Genomic DNA, 19,871 nt, shown 5'->3' on the forward strand with positions numbered 1-19,871 from the left:
TAATTTTTTCCATGCCTAATTTAATAAATTCTGAGCTTAAGCTGCCAAATTTGGGAATTGTCAATTTTTTCTCTTATATTCCCGACTTTTAGCTCAATTCCGCATTATTTTTTTCCCTCCTCCAAACGGTGGTTAGGATTTAGCGTTTAGAATTTACCTATATTATAATATATTTTATTTATTGATATTATTTTCTAAAACATGACCACGTCGTCTATCCTTATTTACACATGTGGATTAGTAATATGTGGCGATATTATGGACGTGCTCAAAATATTTCAGTTGTGCTTCTCTATGTTTAGACATTGTGATCCATGTCCAACATGCACAATCAACACAAGACCAAAGATGATGCTGGTTTTAAAACAATACAATATCATTGGCACAAAAACCAATGTTTAATCTTTCTTCAAAAGTGGAAGGGAAAGCCGAAGGGACTTATAAATGGATGTGCATTTCATTTCATCATATTATATCTGATGCGGAAAACCAACTTGGATTTACATTTAAGAAGCAGAGTTAGCAAGAGTCTGAACAATGGTTCTGTGCCATGGGTTGGATAGGTGCTCCATAAGATTATCAATTGGTCCTACATGAGTAATAGAAGCTTGCACAAAGATGCCAAGCATGGCTACCATTGCAAGGCGCCCTGCAACAAAGAGAATTTAACAACAGTCAAACTGGAAAACAAGAAAACTCATGAAATTGCAGAGATTTATTATTTTATAATAATAAAAACACAGAAACACATTGTACCATTCTTAATCTCTTTAAGCTTCGATTCATGAGCATTCTTGATATCTTTTGCCAGACCAAGAGGATTTAACAAAGGCCCACCAGGATATCTGATAATTTATAAGACACATAAATCCATGTTAACTTTAAATACCTTTTTTCTTTTGGTGGAAGTGGAACCAACATGTTCTTGCTAAGATCATGGATTTACTATCTTAAAACTGAAGATGGTAACTTTGTTCTGAGTCAAATAAGATTACCCAGGTTCTAAACCTTCTAGTGCAGCTTCCAATCCGAAGAAGGAACCGTCTTGGGCTTGAGATCCTGGACTTTTGAAATCCATGTATCTTTTAGTTTCAACAAATCTAAACAGATCAGGAGGAAAACAGAACATAAGTAGAGCTGCATGCATGAAATCACAAGAGAAGATAGAGAACTCTCTTTAATGGTAAAATGTGAATCATTAATTGTTTTCTGCATTATGACTTGCCCTCTTGACTTGATGAAAGAAAAAGTTTCAGTAAATCATCAAGGCAATGGTTAAAACTGGGTAGAGAATTTACCCCATCAAGATTAGTTGGACAAGGAACAGAGTCTCTGTATTGGCAAAGCCAAATTTTACTGCACCTGCTTTGTACCAAACTGGTATACTGAGAAGCCCTGTTACACGCAATAACTGCAGCAAAGTATTAAAATGATCATCAACATTGCAAAAACATGACAAATTGATCTAGAGTTTAGAAAAAAGAGGGTTGTTTTTTCTATTTTATCCACAATGATTGCTATGTTTCAACTCCATATATATATATCCTACACATTGGCCTCAAACTTTTTATCTACAATATGTGGTAGACATTAACGTCAAATAATTGAAATTTATGTGGACGTTTCTATTGATTTCAAAGCCAAAAAGAATGAAGCTATTGAAAGACAAGAGGTTTGAAACTACTGACATCTGTTAGAAGAATTCCTGCAACTCCAAGCATTGCAAAGCGAGCATGAACCAGCTCTGCCTGCACATACCACCTCAAGCTTTCCGGGTCCTCCCCAAGCCCAAGCGGGTCAAACCCAAAATCCCCAGCCAAGCTAATTGAAAAGACGAAATTCCCCTCCAGAGAGAGACAGAGGGTGAAGCTAAACAAGGGGGAAAAAAGCAATAAAAATGAAACCAACATGAACAGCTTCTTGAGGGACTTACCTTCCATCAAGGTAGGGTGGGGGGTCGAGCCCAGGGAGCCATGTAGGGCGCAGCTGGGCATGCGCCACGTGTCGGGCGAAACCTTGAGGTTTTGCTGGTTTGACATGCCAGCAAGTGTTTGCTGCACCAAATGAGTGCTTCAGTACGTTCTTATTAGAAACAAAGGATAAAGAGCATGGCTGCACAAGGAAACCTCTCCCCCCCACTGCAGCTGCCATTTCTCTGCTTCTATCTTTTTATCTCCAGCTACTTTACTGGAACACCAGGTCCACAAATTTTCATGTATATATAACTACGTAAAAATAAAAAATAAAAAGAGGGTCCACACAAACATAACATTTAGCAATTAAGGATTGATTACAAAAACACCCCTGAGAAAGGGAAAATGCTGGGTTCCTGCACCTAGCTATTAGAGGCTGTAGTGTAATGGACTTTAAATTACCAGGGAGGGTTTGAGGCGGATTTGATTTTCACAGTCAATTAGTTTGAGGGGGTTTTGGTTTCTCTATGTATTGAAACAGGGCAAATCATGCTTCATTAAGAATTACATCTAAAGAACATGGAACCACTTGCAAATCGTTAGATCAACAACATATTCCATTAGATACTGAATATCACAAGTCATGATTACACATTGTTCGAAAAGTGAGTACAATTAGACATAATTCATTACAGAAGCATACCTAATCGAAGAACATAAAATACAATTTGGAAGCTCTAAACAAAGTATTTGAAACTTCATCAATGCAGCAAAGAAAGCTGAAAGCAGATGAAGGGTCATTCATGTCTCTGAAAATAATCGCCTACTGGATATGCTGAAGGAGCTAACTTTCATCGGGGTTGCAATCACAAGTGGCGCCTCAGGTGAGTCGGTAACTGCAAATTTGTCATGCATGAAGCGACTGTCAACAATGGAATCATCCTTAAGGACTATCTTGTAGCAATAGCAGCTCTTCAAGCCCTCCTGGTGACGGTAGCACTCATGTGAACCATCCTTCACCTGTTGAAAGTTCCAAATCACACTAAACTTGCCCACAGTTGCAACTAAATGACGCTCCTGCTTCCCATTCTCAGTGACCTAAACAATAATGTTAAACAAGATCATCACCAAACTACAAGAAAAGGCAAGCTGAGTTCACAAAAAGATGTATTGCGCGTATTATTAAATGAAAATACATAAATAAACAGACCTACGCTCAACTTCATTTGGTGAACCCCCACCCACCCACAACTCATTATCTTAATAAAGGAATGACATGTTATGCAAGGACAATGTTCCAATCAACCAAAATCAGTCCTAACATCATCAAAGTACAGAAATCCTTCAAAAAGTCATGCAAGACAACGATCTTGGACACACTTGTTCTCAAATCTTCCAAAAGTCATTAGAAGCAAATAAAATTGGGCATTATTAGAAGTTATATCCATCCCATTACTATGGAAAAGATCCTGATTGAGATTTAGTTAAATCAACAGAAGAGCAATCAGAGTTCTTGATCTACAAACTACTAGGGCAATAAAAGGCAAAAAGGGCCAGAAAAATTAGTTCAAATCCATCAGAGGACTACCTGGAGAAACCTGCTAAGTAAAACCAATCCCAGCCTCCCTCTTAAGTAATTAAACAATAAATCATATACTAAATAAAAAATGATGCCAAGATTCACATCTCAAGCGGACTGTCCACGTACATACTAACTCATGAAAACGAAAGGAAAAAAAACAAGGGAGCAGAATGATCAGTACCAGAGTCAGAATACTTTGGCACCCTAACTCGTAGACCACATGTACTTTCTATTATTGCTATTTGTACCCAGTCCACTAAATCATGCAGATTAAAGTAGATAGATTCAAAAAAATTCAGCACCACCAAGAAAAGAACCAACAAATACATACAAACTCCCACACAAAACATATAGTATTTCTAATAGACTCAAAATGTATACTTACCCACGAAAACTGAGCATTACGAAACTTATTATTAACACCAGCTAAATGTGAATCCACAGCACTCAGCTTTAACAGTCTTGGAGCTGAAATTCTATTTCCCATACGCCCACCAAAACCAGTCTTTGTCCTCCCATCCTTATCAGTAAAGATGGTGCAGATGAGGATCAAATAGGTGTCAGTTGTTCCCAAAATCCACTTCCCATCAAAGGTAACATCCACATGAGTAATAGGCGAGCCAAGGCCTGGAAAAGCTGTTTTCGCCTGCCTCATCGAACTGCTCGAATACAACCGGATCTTTCCATCAAGGGACCCAACAGCAATTGAGCCATCACCAGTGCTAGCAAAGCACTGAAAATTAGTCCCTCTGGAGAACTGATGCCCTTGGTTCCAATTGAGAACAGGGCCACTAGCAGCTGCAAGGTCCTGAACCATCCCTTTCCTATCACGCATATCCCACCGGCAAAGCCTGTTATCATCCAATCCCAAAAATGTTGATCCCGAAGGGTCCAACTGTGCTCCCTTACTGTCATTTGTTATATCCCTCATTGTAACATCAGTCCCATCTTTCCCAAACTTCCACTCTGTAACAACCTTCCCAGTTTCAATATCAAACTGATGGAGACCTGTTGTATGAGGCTTCCCTTCATTCATAGGACTCATAAGGAGCATGTTGGTCTCGGCCTTCATTAGCAGAGCCTTCCTAGGTGTCGACCGTGCCAAACTTGAACCACCTCTATAACCTCCATCATCAAAATTAACATAAACACCTTTCCCCTGAATTCCATGACTAAAATTCTTAACAACCTGAATGCCAGACTCCCCCACCAAGAAACTGTTGTCCAATGCACCCAATGCCAAGCTCTGTATACCACCATTGGAAGCCTCCTCAAACTCCTCTCTCAAGTCTTCATTTGCTCTCAATGGTGTTACGGAGCCTGGGCTCTTCGATAAACTATCCTCTGCATCTTCCCACACCGAATCATCAGCCACTTCCGGCTTTGCCCACCCAATAAAATCTTTCCCATAAACCTTAACCCTGTTCTCATCTGTGGCCTCATACCTATACGTGTTCTCGAACAAACAATCTTTGTATTTTGCAACAAACGCCCTATAGTCCTCATCAGTATAAAACTTCATTGCCCACACACCTCGCGTTGGTGCGCAGGCAATAAAATCAACACGACGTTGATCGCCATTCAACTGCATTTCGTCCGAGACCTTAACTTTAGCCCGAATCTTGTCAGGGTCACCAACACTCAAAATCCACCAGGAATCCCCGCCTTCCTCATCAGATTCGTCTTCTTCCTCACCATCTTCGTCATTATCAATTTCCATTCTAGAGGTCTTTCTAAAAGAGTAAGAGGTGAGCTTTTCGGAGGTTACCCATTTTCCTTTGGCTTGAGGGGTGTCTCCAGCGACAAAATGGTAGAGCTTGACCGGATTTTTGACATTTGGGTTGTACTTGAGCTTCAAAGCCTTGAGCATGGCGTCTACTTCGTCCACCGACGACGGGGTTTTGGGCCCACGCTCCGCCGATCTCCGACGCTTTTCCTCGACACTTTCTTCTACGTCCTCGTAGATCTCTTCCTCTTCACTCTGCTCTTCGTCAGAATCTGAAAGCTGAGGATCTTCGCGGCTGGGAGCCCCACCCATTGTCGTAGCTTTGCCTTTTGTGAAAGGTAAGAACTGGAACATGTATGCAAAGGCGGAAAGTTTTTTGGCGTCCCAACTCTCAACAGTCAACAGAGATGGTATTTTGAGGTTCAAATTTGAAATTTGAAATTTGAAATGGGAGCGCTTTGCAGTTTTTAGGGTTTCTGAAAGTGAAAGGTTTGAAAGGGCGATTGGGCAGAACGGATAATTTCTAAATGGGTCGGATCTTGGTCTATTTGGGCTTTATCCAAATAAAGTTTTTAAAATTAGATTATAAAACCAATTTTTTCATGTCACGCATTCCATTTTTAATCATAAGTAATATGTGCAGAATGCATTTTCAAATAAATTAATGAGAACCGAAGGAAGGTTTAACGACTATTGAACCATCTGTGGTCTAGTTAATGAATTGAAGTCCTCTCGAAGACAATCTATATTGTTATGTCTCCTGAAGGAACATTTTGAATGAAGGTTAAGATGAATCGATATGAAATCTATATTTTCTAAGTCTTATTCAAGAAAAATTATTATGTTATAATTGTAACATAACGTGAGATGTCGATGTAATGTTAATATTCACACAATAAATGTTACTTTTAATGAAGTCCACAATATTTATATCGGAGTAATTTTCATTTTGAAAATATGGAAACGACCGTAATCAGGAGTCAGGACTAGCGATTAATATAGAGAGAGTAGAGGTTGCCAAGCATTTGCATTCAAACTAGACTTGCTCGAGCTTAAGTTTACATTCATGTCTTCCAATAAAGTCATCTCAATAACACTAATTCCTGAACAGCCATCCCCTCCAGTCTCTCTCATCATCTCCCTCACCCTAGCTACTTCATCCCACATTCCTTTAACCGCATAAAGATTTGACATCGACACAAAGAACCCACCATTGTTACTGTCCAAGAAAAACAACTTTTTGGCAACATATTCCCCAAGCTTCACCTCTTGATGGATGCAACACGCACTCAGCAAGGTTGCCCAAACTGCGAAATCGGGCTCCATTTCCATATTTTTGATGAACATTAATGCCTCCTCGAACAAGCCTGCACGACCAAAGAGACCAACCATGCAAGCATAGTGTTGCAAATCTGGCACCACGTTGAACTGTTCCCTCATGATTTGGAAATGTTTTCTTCCCTCCTGAACAAGACCTCCATGAGTACAAGCAGCTAAAACTCCCAAAAAAGTTATTTTATCAGGCTTTATCCCCTGCTTTTGCATTTCTGAGAAGCAAGCAAGAGCTTCATGTTCTAACCCATATAAGCTATAACCCGAGATCATTGAATTCCATGTTGCCAAGCACGGTTCTTTGATGCTCTTAAACACCCTTTCAGCATGCTCTATTCTTCCACACTTGATGTACATGTCTATAAGAGCAGTTCCAACAAAATCTTCCACTTCGAGATTGTTTCTTAGGACATAGTTATGAAGCCTCTCCCCAAATTGCAAGTACCCAAGCTGGCAACAACCAGATAGTAAGCTAGAGATGGTAATGGCATCTGGACTGTGTCCAGACATTTTCATTTGGAAAAAAACCTCTAGGGCATCACTTGGCCTTCCAGCTTGTACACAGCCCGATATCAAAGAATTCCAACTAATCAATGTTTTCCCATGTATCTCAGAAAGTAAAGAGAAAGCAGTTTCTATCTTGTCAAACCTCGAGTACAGGCTTATCAATCCATTTGCAACCAAAGAATCAGCACTCAACCCACTCTTTAGCCCATAAGCATGAAAAGCAAGTCCAAGACCAAAGTCCATGGGATCTTTCATCCCATGGAGGATGCAAACCATAGCAACTGCGTCAAGCTTCATTTCTAACCGCTGCAAGTGAGCAAAACACGACATCACCTGAAACAGGTTACCTTTCTCAGTATAGCTTGACATAAGTGCAGTTAGGGAAACCAAGTTCTTCTGAGGCAAGGACTTGTAAAGAAGTTCGCCGGATTCTGTGTTCCCGCGTGTTGCATATTGGCAAATTAATGAAGTAATAACAGAAGCATCATTGACAAGACCAGTTTTAGTGGCATGACAATGGGTAGACTCTGGATCGGCATTTGCTGACAGAAGGCTTACCATGGTCACCAGATTGGCTGGAACATTTTCCTCTTGCATTCGTTTAAAGGCAAGCATTGCCTCATCAAAGAAGCCATTTTGTCCATAAGCACCAATCATAGTATTCCAAGAAACTACACTCTTCTCAACTATCTCCTCAAACAAGTGCTCTGCCGCCTCCAAATCTGCACATTTAGCATACATTGAGGTAAGAGAATTCTTCACATGAGAATCTGAATCAAGGCCCGCCTTAATTCCAAACCCATGAATAGATTTCCCTTGAGAAACTAACTCTTGCCTACAGCAAGATGGAACCAAACTAACCAAAGTCGTCTGATGAGGAAAAAATCCCTCTTTACACATTTGAACAAAGAGTTTCAACGCTTCAAAATCACACCCATTTCGCGAAAACCCACAAATCAACGCATTCCAAGAGACAACGTCTCTGTCAGGCATATCATCAAACAGCCTATGAGCATTTCTAACACGTCCCAGTTTCATATAGAGATCAAGAAGAGCAGTACTCACATACATGAATCGGTCAACACCCGATTTTAGCAAATGGGTATGAATCTGATTTGCTTCTCTGTTAACATTCACGGAATTTAAAGCTGAGGAGGAGGAGGAGGAGGAGGAAGAAGAAGACGACGAAGTACAGGCTTTCAGGAGCAAAGAGAAAGTGAGGTCATTGGGCTTCACATTGTACTCCAACAACTGGCGAAAGAGAAGCAGTGCTTGCTTTCGATTTCTGCTTTCAATGTAGGAGTTTAACAGAGAGTGCAAACGGGGAAGGCTAGGCTTCGTAGAGAGACCAACAGAAGAGGCCAAGTTCATATTCTGCTGTTTGGCGCCAGACTTTACAGTTAGCGTGCACAGCTTCTTTTATAATTTTGCTTATAAGTTGGTCAACCTTCTTGACTTGTATTCAATCAAAGCCCCAAATAAAAAAAAAAGCACAATTTTATAAAAATAAACACAATTATATGTAACATATTTTTCTGACCACGAATATAAAACTTAGTTATTTTTTGGTAGGATATAAAGAAGTTTTAGATAATTTGATTCTCACTTGAATTCGATAATTCAATTGTAAATCCCTTTAAATTTAGATTGGTTTATTAATACAAATTTGTTTATTTAAGTGGGTTTCTTGCACTCACTATCAAGGTGTCATTATAGTTTAAACTTGAGACCACTGATCTGCAAATCAAACCCCTTTTACAATGGACTAGACCCCGTTAACTGTTTATTTAAGTTACAATATCCTGAATAGGGCTTATTCTAATGCATAAGCGAAACAAGCTTTCTTCTTTCTAGTTCAATTTTTCTCCCAAACAGCGAAGTCTTGTCCACTGGTGGCAACATGGAAGTTTGACTTTGTGGGATCAAGGTCTCCAAGGTCCGATCTTGGCCCTATCTTCATGATAATCTTGTCATCAATGTTGGCCATATATAGATCAGCCTCTGCAGCTAAAATAGTCACACTGCTCCCGGAATTTATTCCATTCCTTGCCCTAATTGCAGTCAAATTGCGTATAGGCTCCTTTGGCCACCCCCAGTCAAAGAAGTGATCATAGAACTGCATCCAAACAAATGGTTTATAAATGAAATATCAACCAGATTCAAGATATACATGCATTTATGAAACCTGTTATCTAAATTCATAATCTGACAACATATATAACCTACGTGTGTTGTTAGACGATCTGACGAGACAACATTTCCCTATTCAGTAAGATGATATGACTGATATGTATTACTTACTATGCTTGGGGTCCCAGGATGGGTGAAAATGTAAGCATATCCAAGCAGGACTTTGTCATCTGGGAAAGGCAAAAGTCCCTGAGACCAAGTGTCATGATTGTCAATAAATGTTACAGCACTTTCTGGTTTGATCCCAATCAACCCTGGTGGTTTTCCATTAGAATCCTTGAGCCTCCATAGCTCACCCTCCACAGCAACATTCAAGATGTACTTGGTTGTCAAATCGAACGCCGTGACAACGCCACCAGCAGCCTCGATCCAATTCACTATTTCATTCCTATGTGCATCTTGGTTCTTGTCAAGTTTGCCATCCTGCCCTTTTGATATGTTCCAACGCCAATACTCAGCAACTGCAAATTCTGGTGAAGTCTTTTCCATGTAGAGCTTGGTGAAGCTGGAGCCATATCCAATCACATAATCCAACCTCCATCCATCAAACCCTATATCAGTTTTCAACCAATTCAACCAATCAGAGAGCTCGGTTTGTAGCCTTGGATTGGTGTGGTCCACATCAGCAGTGTAAGGAAAGTTGTCCCCTGTGTCTGGATTTCCAGTTCCAAAAGGATGGTCATTGTCATCTCTGCAGATCAATGAGGCATTGAAGTCAAGACGTCCGTCTTCCGTTCCACCTTCAAAGATGCTCCATATTCCATTCTCGTCTTGTTTGACAGCTGATCTGTGGTTTAACACAATGTCAGCGATGGCTTTGATTCCCTTCTCATGCATTGTAGCAATCAGGGACTTCAATTCGTCCTTATTTCCATAGCTTGATGCATCGAGATCGTATAGCCTTCCCGGGTCGTATCCTGATCGTATAGTGTCACATTAATTTCGCACAAAAGTTGGAATCTGTGGCATTTTCCGTTAATTAAGTAAATAGATTAGTAGAAGCAAGTACCCTCAGTTGCATTAGAGTGAGAAGGAGGAGGAAGCCAGACATGGGTAATTCCAGAGCTAGCGAGTTCGGGAATGGTGGTCTTGAGGGAATTGTACCATCCTCCTTTTTTACTTGAATCCCAATTGAACCCCTACCATAGTCATATGATATCATCAAGTTCTTGAATCAACACTTAGAACCATGTATAATCATGTACGCATATAAACACGTGGGCATATGAAATATAGGGGAGAGAGAGAGAGAGAGCATGGCTTAATTACCTGAAATAACACAGCTGGAGTTGCAAAGGATGGCAAACGAGAAACGCAGAGGCAAAAGCAGAATGAAAGGAGAAAATTCATATTGCCTTTTGAAGTTGTATGTGCAATGGGATGGGTTGGACGGCATCTTATATTCATATCTGGTTGAGTTGAATTTACCAAATGGCACACAATTTGGATGCTTCATGGTTCTAGAAATGCAACACAGTCTAAAATGACTGGCTGAGATTGAACCACGAGATACCATGGAGGAGATAGCAGAGAAGAGTCAAGGGAGACGAATGCTGATGGACAAGTCCTAGAAAGACGACGGAACAAGATATACACTGAAGCAAAAAATTCAACGCGTCATGCTGTAGGTGTTGGGCAAACAAAGTATACACTCCTCCAAGTGCAATCAGCTTTCTAAATGTTAGGCAAAGTTTATGAAAAGTGACAAGCAACTGAATTGGAGTCAATGCATTTAGGACATCGGACAAGAACTAACCGTCGTCACTCCGCACATTAAGGCTCAGTTTGGGGTTGCGGTGATCTTAAAAGAAGCACTTTCTTTTCAAAATTCTGAATGAAAAGGCGTTTGGTAAATCAAGAAAAAAAACAGTGCATATCTGTTTTCTGGCGTTGAGCCGAGGAGATCTTGAGGTGAGGTGCCGAGGCGGTGGCTGGAGGTTAACGGGACAGAGGGTGAAGGGTTTTTTTTTATATTTTATGATGGGGAAGAAAGGGATAGACTGGAGAGGGGATGATGAAATTCAATGTGCAAAGGCACTACCAGGCATCTCTCGGTCATAATGGGTGCGTGTAGGTACTGCGTGAGGCACATTCATGTCACAGTATAAAAACGCCACGCTTACAGAGTACTTTTAATGGTTGTTTATTCTCACGAGCCTAAACAATGTCAAATCAATTGTCACGTCTGGGAATTTTTACAGTTCTTCTAACTGTACCACACCGAGGCTTCCAACCTAGTATCCAACTCACCAGGATTTCAAATTTATAGTCAAGAATAAATAAATAAATAAAAAGGGTGACTTTTGGCAGCCTAGAAAAATCCCAAGCCATGGCAATAAGCAACGCAAATGACCAATATACAGAGCACAGGAAAATGGATAACATAACAGAAAGATCCTCAGAATCTTTGATTGAAGCTTGTTATTGGCAGCTTATTGCATTAAGTACGAAATGATCATACATATATCAAAAGGGTACAAGCTTTAATTGATTTCTAGTTTCTCTCAACGGAAAGCTAAAATTCCAGTTCAAGTTCCCTAGTATTTCAGAAATTCATTTGAGGCAACCAAAGCAAACAAGTCTACGCCTAAAAATGCAAACTTTATCTCTGGCGGCCTCTGACTCGGAAGCCTCACATCTTGGCAGGCTTGGGGAATATGTCAGGAGTAAATTTCGTGGCTGCACTCAGACTGCCCTTGATCTTCATGGCACCCCTCATGAAAGCAACTTGTGGGTTCATCTTGCCCAGCGCAACCTTCACAAAATCGTCATCCTTGAAGGAAAAAGTTGCATCTGGCTTCCCTCCTTCATATGGCCCTGAAATTCAAGATATATAGTTTCAGTAATTAAGCTCAAGTTAAACCGAGCTAATCAAAATCAGAAACCCTAACCTTTCTTGACCTCCCCCTTTTTGAGATCAACGGTGAAAATCACCTCATCAAACCCAATTTTCTGCGGTTCAATTCAGAAATTGTGAGAAATAAGCAGTGAAATGGAGTTTTAGGCATTTTGGGGAAGGGAAGGGAGGGAAGATTGGTGGGGCCTACCTTGGGGGCGATGTTGATCTGATAGACGAGGCCGATCTTCTTTGTGATTTGTTTGCCGGCATCAGTGGTCAGGTGCTCTTTCATCAGCTCCAGCAAACTCTCCGACTTCAGCTGATCGCTGCTCCCCATAGCTTCTCTCTCTCTCTATCCGATTACCTTGTGCCCTCGCAACTACGTCGTTTTTATCATTCAATTCCAGAGAGATATTAAATAATTTGGTCTGGTTTGTTGGTTTGGTTGGTTTGGTTTGAGAATTTAATTATCATCAGATTCAGATCACGCGCGAACAAACCGGGCCTCACAGTCGCTAGCATGGCATTGGCATTGGCATTGGCAAATTTGGCAGAGATCAGATGACGGACAAGGCACGCATTCCCATAACATTGTTTGTTGTAATTGGTCTTGATGACGTCATAAATTGGATTATATTTCCGCTAGTTGGAAATCGGTCGGGCGTACGAAAATATAATCCTACACGCTCTTTCTGGTTCTGGGTAGAGTTTGGATTCACTCTCAGCCCATGAAAATTACGAAGGAGCCCATTAAGCCCATGTAAGATACGAAAACGCCCATACTGGGCTTCAGGGCCATGATTGAAAGCCCAAAACATGAGCTGATATGGTTAATGATGTCGTGTCTTCTTCTCATTCGTAGCATAATTCGGAATTCAGATATGGCAATTGGAGCCTCACTTCTCATCAACTGCCAGAGGCAAGCCTCTCAACTCAACTCATTCATCTCTTTGATTTCAGTTTATATGCAATTTTTTTTTCAATTCAAGATTGCAGAACCATATCCTTGAGATAGATCAGAATTTTGGAGCTATTTGTTTCATGGTTTTTTTTTTTCCATTCTTTTTTCTCTTTTCATATCAGTTTTCCACCATTTCTGTATGTAAATGTCACAGGTTGAATGTAATTTTCTGAAGAAAAGGCCCTGATGTTTTCACACTCAACCAGTGGAAGACAATAGAAATTTAAGAATGTACTGAAGATCAATAGCTCATCCTGCAAATTAGATTAAGCTTGTGTTTCGTTCCGATGCAAAGTCATACTATTCTATATGGCAAGGCCAGAGCATCATTCAATTTTGAAACAAAACTATACACAAAACTTGGTTCAACGAGTCCCTCTGAATTTCCCACCTCAATTCCTGGGATAACACATGTTAGATCATGTCTTATTAGGGCCAAAATTCCACGTTGCCACGCATTCGAAAGAAGCGTAAACCAAGCAGAAATGACTGATGAAGATGATGATCTGTGTCCAGTTGAATGCGTTAGAGAATTTAAGACTGACGAGGAATTGTTCAGAATTCTCGAAACGGCCAAAAAAACCGGTTCTTTAGTCGTTGTAGATTTTTATCGCACATCATGTGGAAGCTGCAAGTACATAGAGCAGGGGTTTTCAAAGTTGTGCAAGGGAGCTGGCAATGGAGAAACCGGAGTGATCTTCTTAAAGCATAATGTGAGTATTGTGCTCTGAGTTTTTCATTTACCAACTCAAGACATAATCCTAAAAGCCCTACTACTATTTGTTGCAGGTAATTGATGAGTACGATGAACAATCCGAGGTTGCAGAGCGACTTAGAATTAAGGTAACTTTCTTTGATCAACTCTACAAGGTTGTCTTTGTGTGCCATTTCTAAATTGATTAGGATGGGATGAAATTATGCAGACGGTGCCCCTCTTCCATTTTTACAAAGATGGGATTCTCTTGGAGGCGTTCCCAACCAGAGACAAAGAGAGGATTAATGCAGCCATTAGTAAATACACATCGCCGGCATCTGAAGAAGATGATGCTTGAGCTACATTAGTTATAGCAATCCAGTCCCTCAACATATATATAGGTTATAAGATAAGTGCTATGGACTAATGTGTGGATTGTAATATGTTGGATGAGATTTCATTACTTTATCTAATATATAGCGTATATAAATGATGTCAAAATCTTATTGGCGGCAAGTGTGAGGGAACGCTAGACGTTTGGTAATTTCTCCTCGGACCGAAATAAAAGATCCCATGAAAGCTTGAGACAAGTTGTGTATTTCCCTTACGGCAAAAAGATTTGGGAAGAAGTTATTAATAATAGATTACCGAGAGAGAGGTGACGTAGGGATCGTACCATTCAAAACTTTTTTTATACTTTTCTCGGAGGTTCGGAGAAAGCTACAATCAATAGGATTCTCCTAATCTTTCCTTTCCGAAAGGAAAAATGTGAATTTTATTTTTATTTTTATTTTTTTTTGGCATAGATTTTTGTCATTGTAATATGTATGGTGATAAATAATGTAAACATATTGGATTTTAATAACATTCATATTAGTTTTTCATTTGAATTTTCAATTGGTCACTAATCTAAAAACTTTGGTGGTATTTAAAGTAAAGAGAATGTTAAGTTTCGTATTTAAGATCAAAGTTCCCAAGAAATACGATACTATAAAATTATAGTGTTATTATATAAAGAAGTAATGTATAGTAACATGTGTGAGCAGAGCAGCCATAGACCAGAACACATAACAGCAGTCATAAGAAAGAACAAGAACAGAGGCGGGGCTTATTTAAGCCCATGCCTTGGCACCGGACAAAATAACGAAACTTAAAAAGGCTCTAATCCAGTCCTCCATAGTCTGGTTCTTAAATAGAATCGTGTTTGATACAACCGGGACTGGCCCAAATTAGTCCTATCCTGGAATGCTTGCAAATCCGGTGTAACAAACGCAACCATAGAGTACATTTGTTGAATGACAAAAATTAATAACAGTATTAGAGTGAGGAAAACCAAAAGAAAAAAAGTGCCTTAGCCCAAAACATAGAATATGAGAAAAAGTTAATTTTGGGGAGAGTATGACAGCTCAGCTAGCAGGTAGATTTTTTCCAAAATTTGGCTGGGAGTCCATGGATAGGCACTGGGAATGGGCTATATTGAATCTCATTTTGGGATCCTACTACTTCCCATCTGCCAAAAAAAAAAAAAAAGGAGTGTTTAGTGTCGTATCAACTTATTAACTGATAAAAAACAAGTGGTTAGCGTCTTATCAACTTATTAACCGATTAGGAGGGTACTGAAAGTCTGAATTGAACATGAATTTCTATTATACCTGAACTTGGTAACCAAATGGTGCATCATAATCAGCAATTCTAGCTTGGCAAGCTCATTTCCTGGACAGGCATGCACTCCACTGCCAAATGGCATAAATGTATTCGGCTTTGGTGCAACCTGGGGAATATAACTCGAAAATAAATTTTGATATAATTTCAATTAAAAGGTGTAGAATGAGAGGGAGAATATAATGGAAATAGAAACAGTAGTCACCGTCCATACATCCAATCTAGAAGGATCGAATTTGTGAGGGTCGGCAAAAAAATCAGGATTGTGATGAATGTTCCTGAACAAAGGCATCACCTTCCAACCTTTTGGAATCAAGTACCCTGTCACACATTCCAAAAGTCAATCATTTACCAACAATACATACACATCATTTTCTAGCTGGACAAATTTATTCACATATGCTTACTTGAAACTAGGGTTTGTGGTGATCATTAGTATTGGGGTTGTCATTAATCAAGATAACCTTAGTTTCATAAAGCTAGATAGATAATCTTGTTATTTAGCTAGATAGTATTATGTTTGCATTAGTCAGTGTGACCACTTTTTTTGAGGTCAATAACATTTCACTGTCTTCTATTTGTTTTATTGAGACATGTTTCTTTAGATATAGAAGCGTTTACACTTAAATGAGCAATGGTAACCTATGATTACATCGTAGTGACACGAAGTCTATTGTATATATGTGTCACTCATAAAGTAGGGAAAACGATGATCGCATGATATATTGTGTGGAAATTTTTTAATAAAAAATATTATGTAGTCCTATAATTACCTTTATATTCCACATCAACCACTGCCTCTCTAAAGGCAAAAGATATAATGCTCGCCATTCTCAAACTCTCCAACACAACCTGAGAAAGAAGATACGCAATTCCCTATAGTTAGCAACAAAGTTATTACTCTATCATTCCATGAATTGCTGGCAAAATATACATTGTCCCGTGAGACAGTGCATGTATATTCCATACCTTGGAACTTATTGGCATGTTTCTAGTCTGTGCCCAGCTCAATGGTTGGTTGCCTTCTTCATTTGATTCACGAATTGCATTATGTTCGGCCTGCAAATTAGGCAAGTTCATAATTAATATACATGTTGCAATTTATTTTCAAAGATAAAGACAAGATATGAAGTGAAAGTGAGTTGTTCTAGAGCTAAGAGTAAATCATGATGGTATGGCTATAGCTGTATATAACTTGTCATATACATATATATATATATATAGGATTTTCACTTTGTCCAAACGTGTGCTTGTTGATTCCTGACCATTAGTGGAGCGTGGTCCTACTACATTTATTAATGGTGATGAATCATTCATGCGTAAGTGACTGATTTTAGCATTGTAATATATACCTTTACCGCCTCTAGAAGTTTGGGCTCATCGTGGAGGTACTTGAGAATCCATGTCATAACGCTAGCTGTGGTGTCTTGAGCAGCAAAAAGCACGCCCAAAATGTTGTCTGCAATTTGGTCATCAGTTAAGACTTCACCTTTTTTATCTTTAGAGTTTAACAAGCAACCCAATAGATCTTTTTCAAGTAGCCTCTTCTCCTTCCTCTCACTGATAATGTCGCCAAGAATCTCTCTTAGCCTCTTCCTTGCCTATTATATGAACAATTAATTAGTGTATCAAACACATTAAATAATAAAATATTTATAATAAAAACAAAAAATCCCTACCAATAAAGCCTTTTTGTATGATGTTCCCGGAATGTTTGTGGGAAAGGAATTGTAGCCTTTGTCCACGATGGTGTAGTTGTTGCTGAGTTCTTGTTTGTAATGTGCCTCCAAATGGCCAAAAGTTGCAAGTATGCCCACTTGGAAAGAATACTAGAATCACTCAAGAAATATAAAATAAGTCGGTCAACATAAAAAGCATAGGCAAAGATAAGAAACTTTATCATACAAATAAATAAAGAAATATGAACAAAACTTTTTAGATACCTAAGCTTTATGAATTGATGATCCAAATATAATTTTGTGTTTGCATTAATAATAAGGAATAAGCTCACCTTCTTCATTTCATGGAAGGTGTTGATGACTTGGCCAGCGCCCCAGGAGTCTGAGCCAGACACAGCTATGGCCTCAATATGAGGCACCAAATTTCGGATAATGTCAAGGGAGAGAGATCCTTGGACTAATTTCCTCAGCCTAATATGGTAGTCTCCTTGGTGAAAAAACAGTGCTGAAGGACCAATCAAAAGTTCTTTGCTTTTGGGGTATGTGGGTTTGAACAAGTGAGCCTCAGTCACCAATACAAACTTGGCGGCCTCGGGGCTTGCCAGCATGACACATGGACACCCGAGGATATGCGTCTTGAAAATTTCCCCGTACCTGAGAGTAAATAAAATAAAAACGTTCAAGGTTCGATTCCTTTCAATGTAATCATAAAAATAAAAATAAAAACATATGAACATGAGAGAAAGCGAGACCTAACCTTTTTTGTTTGGTCGAAAAGAAAGTGTTTGGGTCCTGAGAATAGAGCTGAAGAGTTTCTCCCACATAAGGCCAACCCAATGACCCTGGAGGGAGCTTAGCCCTTTTCTGGGGCTCCTCTCTCTTGTCCCTTTTCATGAAAATTAAAAATGAGAGAAGGGTTAGGAGGAAGATGAAAACGTATGTGAAAATTGCATCCATCTCTCTCTCTCTCTCTCTCTCTCTCTCTCTCTAGTGAGAATGTTAAATGGTCAGTGGCTTTTTGTAGTAAAACCAGAGAGGACTTGTATGCTTTGCTAATTTTGAGCCACTGGGGGGAGAGGGGGAAAGAGGCACTTATATAAGCAGCATTGGAGAGAGAGGAGACAGACACACACGACAAAATTAAGGACAAGTGTCAATTAGAGATTTGGTGTGCCAGTTGCATGGGGTAACAAAGTACATAAATCTTTAACAACAGTAACACGACATTCACTCTTTCCACACATAATGTGTTTTTTTTTTCACCTTACATGGTTTGTTTTTCTGTTCAAACCATTTTTTTTACCTTTCTCGATTAATTTTCTCCCACCATACATATCTATCTACTTTGATTTCTTGGATATGCTCAAGCAAATTAACGAACTTGAAAGGAATATCATATGAAAAACAAAATAGCCAAAAAGGAAAAGAAGGACACAAAGATAGAACAACCCAAGTTACTCCAAACTTGAATGTATTGGATCTCATTCTAACTCGACAATGAATCTGATAGTAAACTCAATTGAATACAACACATATGGCATTGTCCAAAACATTTATAAAATTGAGGAAAAATAATAATACAAACTAAATATATTTTTATTTAGTTTATACAAACGATATTCTAATTTAATCTAATCTAAACTACTGGGAGATGCAATGCACAATGGAAACACATATGCTATACTCAATTTGACTAAGTCCATATCTGCAAACTAAAGACTATTTAGATAAAGGGGTTTTAAGAGAATAGCTTTACATTTTAACCATACATTCAATAGAAAAACTTAACAATAGTAAATACAATGAATTTGAAATAACCATATAGATTCATAGTAAATAATTCAATGTAGTACTATGAATCTGAACAAAACTTCTTCTTTTTGTCAATGTGAACTAAACTATTCTAAAATTTCTCCTAAACTAGGTTCAATGAATCATCAAGATCCTTGTATTTCTTCCTTTTATTTCCCACAAAAATACAAATTTTGATTCCTAAAATTACGAACTTGGTAAAGATACTTGACTAAAGAATAAATTTACCATAAACATAGAAAACGAGTGGCATGCCTTACTTGGCCTTATTAATTAAAGCTATCTTGATATTACTAGAAATGGAGGCAAATCAAAATTGAAGACAAAACTAAGTTTACTGTAATTATAAAGCTATTTAAAGTTGACCCTCTTTGATAGAATTTCTAGCTCCGCTACTGTCACTTGTATAGTAGTTTGGAGTATTTACTCCCTCAAGCAAGGTCTTGGGTTCAAGTCCTAGTATCCGTGTAGTGTGTGTAAGTTTAGTATACTATTGCTCCTCTTAATATGAAAGGTCCAAAAAAAAAACAGTGCCTTGGCTGCATTACTTGATTTATTAATCACAAAAGACAGAGAGAGTGGTCACATTAATTACAATTAAGAGAGTTTTATTTTTTATTTTTAAATACAAACAATAGTTTAAATTACTCTAAATTAATTTAATTTACAAAAAAATGAATTCGAAATTGAGTGTAAAAAATTGGACTCATTACCCTGTTGAACAGGTTTATAACTAACATATGCTTTTCTCAAGAGATTTACAAAGACATATGAAAACCAAAAGAGAGTAAACCAATATTAGTTTGGATAAAATGTTTTGTCCATTTAAAATTGGGCAATGATTTTCCCACTCCTATTTTATTCACTTACACTCCTTTTTTAGTTATAAAAAAGGAATGTAAGTGGATAAAATAGAGAAAAAGGAATAGGAAAATCACCACTCTTAAAATTAATGAATGTTTTCTGGTGACCGT

The 19,871-nt window shown here is 38.6% G+C and overlaps 7 protein-coding genes across 8 annotated transcripts; 1 reads left to right on the forward strand and 6 right to left on the reverse strand.

The window, feature by feature from the left end:
* Nucleotides 1-317: 317 nt before the first annotated feature.
* On the reverse strand, nucleotides 318-2,195 carry LHCA5 (photosystem I light harvesting complex protein 5). The gene is made up of 6 exons (XM_008221999.2): nucleotides 1,934-2,195; nucleotides 1,689-1,821; nucleotides 1,299-1,411; nucleotides 996-1,100; nucleotides 757-845; nucleotides 318-649 (listed from the first exon to the last, which is right to left on the reverse strand). Exons 1-6 carry the CDS (start codon nucleotides 2,149-2,151, stop codon nucleotides 507-509), a joined length of 801 nt encoding a protein of 266 aa, XP_008220221.2. The 5' UTR covers nucleotides 2,152-2,195; the 3' UTR covers nucleotides 318-506.
* Nucleotides 2,196-2,512: 317 nt separating this feature from the next.
* LOC103320332 (protein CYPRO4) lies at nucleotides 2,513-5,691 on the reverse strand. The gene is made up of 2 exons (XM_008222000.3): nucleotides 3,881-5,691; nucleotides 2,513-3,011 (listed from the first exon to the last, which is right to left on the reverse strand). The coding sequence occupies exons 1-2, from the start codon at nucleotides 5,573-5,575 to the stop codon at nucleotides 2,715-2,717; spliced, it is 1,992 nt and encodes a 663-aa protein (XP_008220222.3). The 5' UTR covers nucleotides 5,576-5,691; the 3' UTR covers nucleotides 2,513-2,714.
* Nucleotides 5,692-6,147: 456 nt separating this feature from the next.
* On the reverse strand, nucleotides 6,148-8,523 carry LOC107880472 (Tetratricopeptide repeat (TPR)-like superfamily protein). Its single transcript, XM_016791998.2, has one exon. The coding sequence runs from the start codon at nucleotides 8,429-8,431 to the stop codon at nucleotides 6,215-6,217; it is 2,217 nt and encodes a 738-aa protein (XP_016647484.2). The 5' UTR covers nucleotides 8,432-8,523; the 3' UTR covers nucleotides 6,148-6,214.
* A 121-nt stretch (nucleotides 8,524-8,644) lies between these two features.
* LOC103320333 (alpha-amylase) lies at nucleotides 8,645-10,709 on the reverse strand. The gene is made up of 4 exons (XM_016791999.2): nucleotides 10,520-10,709; nucleotides 10,260-10,389; nucleotides 9,362-10,167; nucleotides 8,645-9,176 (listed from the first exon to the last, which is right to left on the reverse strand). The coding sequence occupies exons 1-4, from the start codon at nucleotides 10,655-10,657 to the stop codon at nucleotides 8,916-8,918; spliced, it is 1,335 nt and encodes a 444-aa protein (XP_016647485.1). The 5' UTR covers nucleotides 10,658-10,709; the 3' UTR covers nucleotides 8,645-8,915.
* A 947-nt stretch (nucleotides 10,710-11,656) lies between these two features.
* Nucleotides 11,657-12,434, reverse strand: SCP2 (sterol carrier protein 2). The gene is made up of 3 exons (XM_008222002.3): nucleotides 12,298-12,434; nucleotides 12,142-12,202; nucleotides 11,657-12,067 (listed from the first exon to the last, which is right to left on the reverse strand). Exons 1-3 carry the CDS (start codon nucleotides 12,424-12,426, stop codon nucleotides 11,883-11,885), a joined length of 375 nt encoding a protein of 124 aa, XP_008220224.2. The 5' UTR covers nucleotides 12,427-12,434; the 3' UTR covers nucleotides 11,657-11,882.
* Nucleotides 12,435-12,645: 211 nt separating this feature from the next.
* LOC103320335 (Thioredoxin superfamily protein) lies at nucleotides 12,646-14,245 on the forward strand. 2 transcript variants are annotated; one of them, XM_089045237.1, is made up of 4 exons: nucleotides 12,646-13,008; nucleotides 13,205-13,763; nucleotides 13,840-13,893; nucleotides 13,974-14,245. In XM_089045237.1, the coding sequence occupies exons 2-4, from the start codon at nucleotides 13,338-13,340 to the stop codon at nucleotides 14,100-14,102; spliced, it is 609 nt and encodes a 202-aa protein (XP_088901363.1). In that variant the 5' UTR covers nucleotides 12,646-13,008; nucleotides 13,205-13,337; the 3' UTR covers nucleotides 14,103-14,245. The 2 variants fall into 2 exon arrangements, with proteins under 2 accessions (XP_088901363.1, XP_016647486.2); XM_016792000.2 differs by lacking the exon at nucleotides 12,646-13,008 and having other exon boundaries at nucleotides 13,200-13,763.
* A 485-nt stretch (nucleotides 14,246-14,730) lies between these two features.
* On the reverse strand, nucleotides 14,731-18,150 carry LOC103320438 (abscisic acid 8'-hydroxylase CYP707A1-like). Its single transcript, XM_008222121.3, has 9 exons — nucleotides 17,843-18,150; nucleotides 17,418-17,739; nucleotides 17,086-17,235; nucleotides 16,759-17,007; nucleotides 16,376-16,465; nucleotides 16,180-16,258; nucleotides 15,621-15,727; nucleotides 15,397-15,515; nucleotides 14,731-15,254 (listed from the first exon to the last, which is right to left on the reverse strand). The coding sequence occupies exons 1-9, from the start codon at nucleotides 18,040-18,042 to the stop codon at nucleotides 15,155-15,157; spliced, it is 1,416 nt and encodes a 471-aa protein (XP_008220343.1). The 5' UTR covers nucleotides 18,043-18,150; the 3' UTR covers nucleotides 14,731-15,154.
* Nucleotides 18,151-19,871: the final 1,721 nt, after the last annotated feature.

This window comes from Prunus mume, linkage group LG2 (genome assembly GCF_029339155.1).
Source record: "Prunus mume cultivar Tortuosa linkage group LG2, ASM2933915v1, whole genome shotgun sequence".
Lineage (NCBI taxonomy): Eukaryota > Viridiplantae > Streptophyta > Magnoliopsida > Rosales > Rosaceae > Prunus > Prunus mume.